Genomic DNA, 2,487 nt, shown 5'->3' on the forward strand with positions numbered 1-2,487 from the left:
TGATTTTCTGTAAAAGTAAGGCTTTTTCCCGACCACGTGTGTAAATCTGTGATGTAGTTTTGGCAACTTCTCGAAGGTTTGAATATAAAAACTTCAGTGGGATATTTCCATCGAACCATTCCTTTGGTATAAACTGGTCATCTCTATCTCGAAAGCCTTGCACGTCGATTATATAGTCCATTGTTTTACATTCAAGAGTAGAGGTGTGGATGAAGATACCTTTACGAGAGACTACAACAAACTGAGCAGAGCGTCTTAAGTACTCGGGTACACATTCGTCGTTTTCTCCCCTCCATGTTCAACTGATATTGAAAACCGGTTCTGTTAAACATGTTTATGCAGGTCTGTGTAGGTTTTAACCGCTTTAATCTAATATAACCTGCCTGCACGCGTCAATTTCCAAGGCATTGTCTTATTCTGCGTAGACTATATAATTATTAGTTTGTTGTAGTGTTTCTTCTACACGAAGCTCAATGCCAAGGCTGCCATGTTTAACGAGATTCCAGTGTGATTGACAATTTGCAGAAAGATCAGGAGTAAGGTCAAAGGCAAAGAGGCAGTATCCATTTGCGTAATCAAAACAATCAATATTATTTCTCTCGTTCATAAAATGAATTCCCGTTCCGGAAAACAGAATATGATAAGCATCTATGTATAGCTTTCCTTTTAAGAAATCTGGTTGCAAAGGCTTTAACGGAATTTGCATACGATCCACGTAAAGAGAGAAATGATTGATATTAAAGTGTCTAAAGTTAAAGAGATTTTTACTACGATGACCGTTAAATGCGTCATTTTCGACAATTCCGATGATGATTCTTTTATGTAGTTGGCCGAGTATAAAATTATCGAGAGTTTCATTTTGAATACCAGAATGAATTGTGAGTGTTTTAACCTCTACTCTGGTAAGTGGGTACTTGGCCGTACCGTGAGAAAGAGTTTTCGCGTGTGCAAGCAGAATTCCAGGGCTGATTTTTGCACGTCGAATAAGAAGAGCTGCTTCTTCAGTATGAAGATATGCCCGATTAGTAGGATCCATAAGACAAAAAGCATCCTTAGAACGCACCAGTCGAACTCTAAGTTCAACACCATTTAAGAGAAATTTATCTTGATTCATAACATCACTGTGCAAATGACCAATCAGATCAATTTTTCATCCTTCACCCAGTATAAGTCGTCGATCGACGAGACCCTGGTTCTACGTTGTGATGTCATCCATTTTACCTGCTGTATCGTAAAGCCATAATACTGATGTAAGATGACTTTTTTTCTCTGCTGGCCCATAGTTGAGCAGAGATTCATCAAACTGGTTAAACATGGAATGTAGTTAATTGTTGACAGGAGCAACGGATTCTACACTCGAAGTATTTTCTGCAGTTTTTTTAGAAGTAATTTGAATCTTTCACTTAGAAGTGTATGTGCAAGATCAATGTACTCATCCCCCTGACCTGGAAGTACAAACTCGATGGGCGAGTCATCTGTGAGAGATGAAACTGGCTTATAGTGCACCCGTTGAGAGCCCTCTATGGACGTTTGTGTTAAAGGTAGTGAAAAGAGATCTAATTCCGATTTCGTGCACTCGCACGAGTGTGAGTGTAAAAATGACATTTTTACTTGTTTTCAAAAATGTCAATTACTGATATTTTTGTACTTTTTGATCCTGCTCTTCTTTTAGATTTTTTACTTTTCTTTCTCTTGACTACCGTTTTCTTCTTCCTCTTCTTTCTGATTTTTCCACCCTTTTCATTTCTTCTACGAGGTTTTCCCACGATGTTCAACACGCTGCGAACTTCGAACGACTGAAGATTATTTCTCTTCCCACTCAATTTATATCCGGATCCGTTCATCAGGCTTTCCACTTTTTCCATTCCTCGTCTTTTCAATTACTTTCCAGCCTCATTGAGTCGTGTTTTCACAGCCTTTTTCAATGGTATGTTACGTTCCATATCATCAAGAACATTGATTCCATGGCGCAGTGCTTCTTTTCCAACTACTCTTGTCCCACGTGTGAGAAATGGTAAAGCTCGTCGAAACAGGCCACCGAGAAAATTACCTATACCATGTCTGCTCTGATACGGAGAGCCAATGTAAATTTTGGAAATGCCTCTACCTCCGACTTGATATGTATAATAATCTGTGTATTGGCTCATGTTTACGCAATCCGTTTGAAATGAAGTGTCACGGTTGACGTGCCAAGCTCAAATGGTACAACAATTCGTGAATGGTCCCTTATATCTATTTCGATTGTACGGAATGAAATGTTAGATATAGGAATATAATGAGGTGTTGAAAAATTTGTCAACTGTGTTGAACCAAAAATATAATTTTTCGTATCCACCGGTACGAATCGTAAGAGTGGTGTTTTTACATTTCCTGTGATGCGGGGTTCGCATAGATCACAATACACAAAAAGTTTATTTGGTAGACTATTTGATAAACTTGATGGATGGTGTGCCATATATGTATTAATACTTAAAAGTGTATAAAGTG

General features: G+C 38.3%; 1 protein-coding gene across 1 annotated transcript; it reads right to left on the reverse strand.

Annotated features, from left to right (window-relative positions):
- Positions 1 to 412: 412 nt before the first annotated feature.
- Positions 413 to 1,114, reverse strand: LOC117181297 (uncharacterized protein F54H12.2-like). The gene has a single exon (XM_033373857.1). The coding sequence runs from the start codon at positions 1,112 to 1,114 to the stop codon at positions 413 to 415; it is 702 nt and encodes a 233-aa protein (XP_033229748.1).
- Positions 1,115 to 2,487: the final 1,373 nt, after the last annotated feature.

This window comes from Belonocnema kinseyi, chromosome 10 (genome assembly GCF_010883055.1).
Source record: "Belonocnema kinseyi isolate 2016_QV_RU_SX_M_011 chromosome 10, B_treatae_v1, whole genome shotgun sequence".
NCBI classification, from domain to species: domain Eukaryota; kingdom Metazoa; phylum Arthropoda; class Insecta; order Hymenoptera; family Cynipidae; genus Belonocnema; species Belonocnema kinseyi.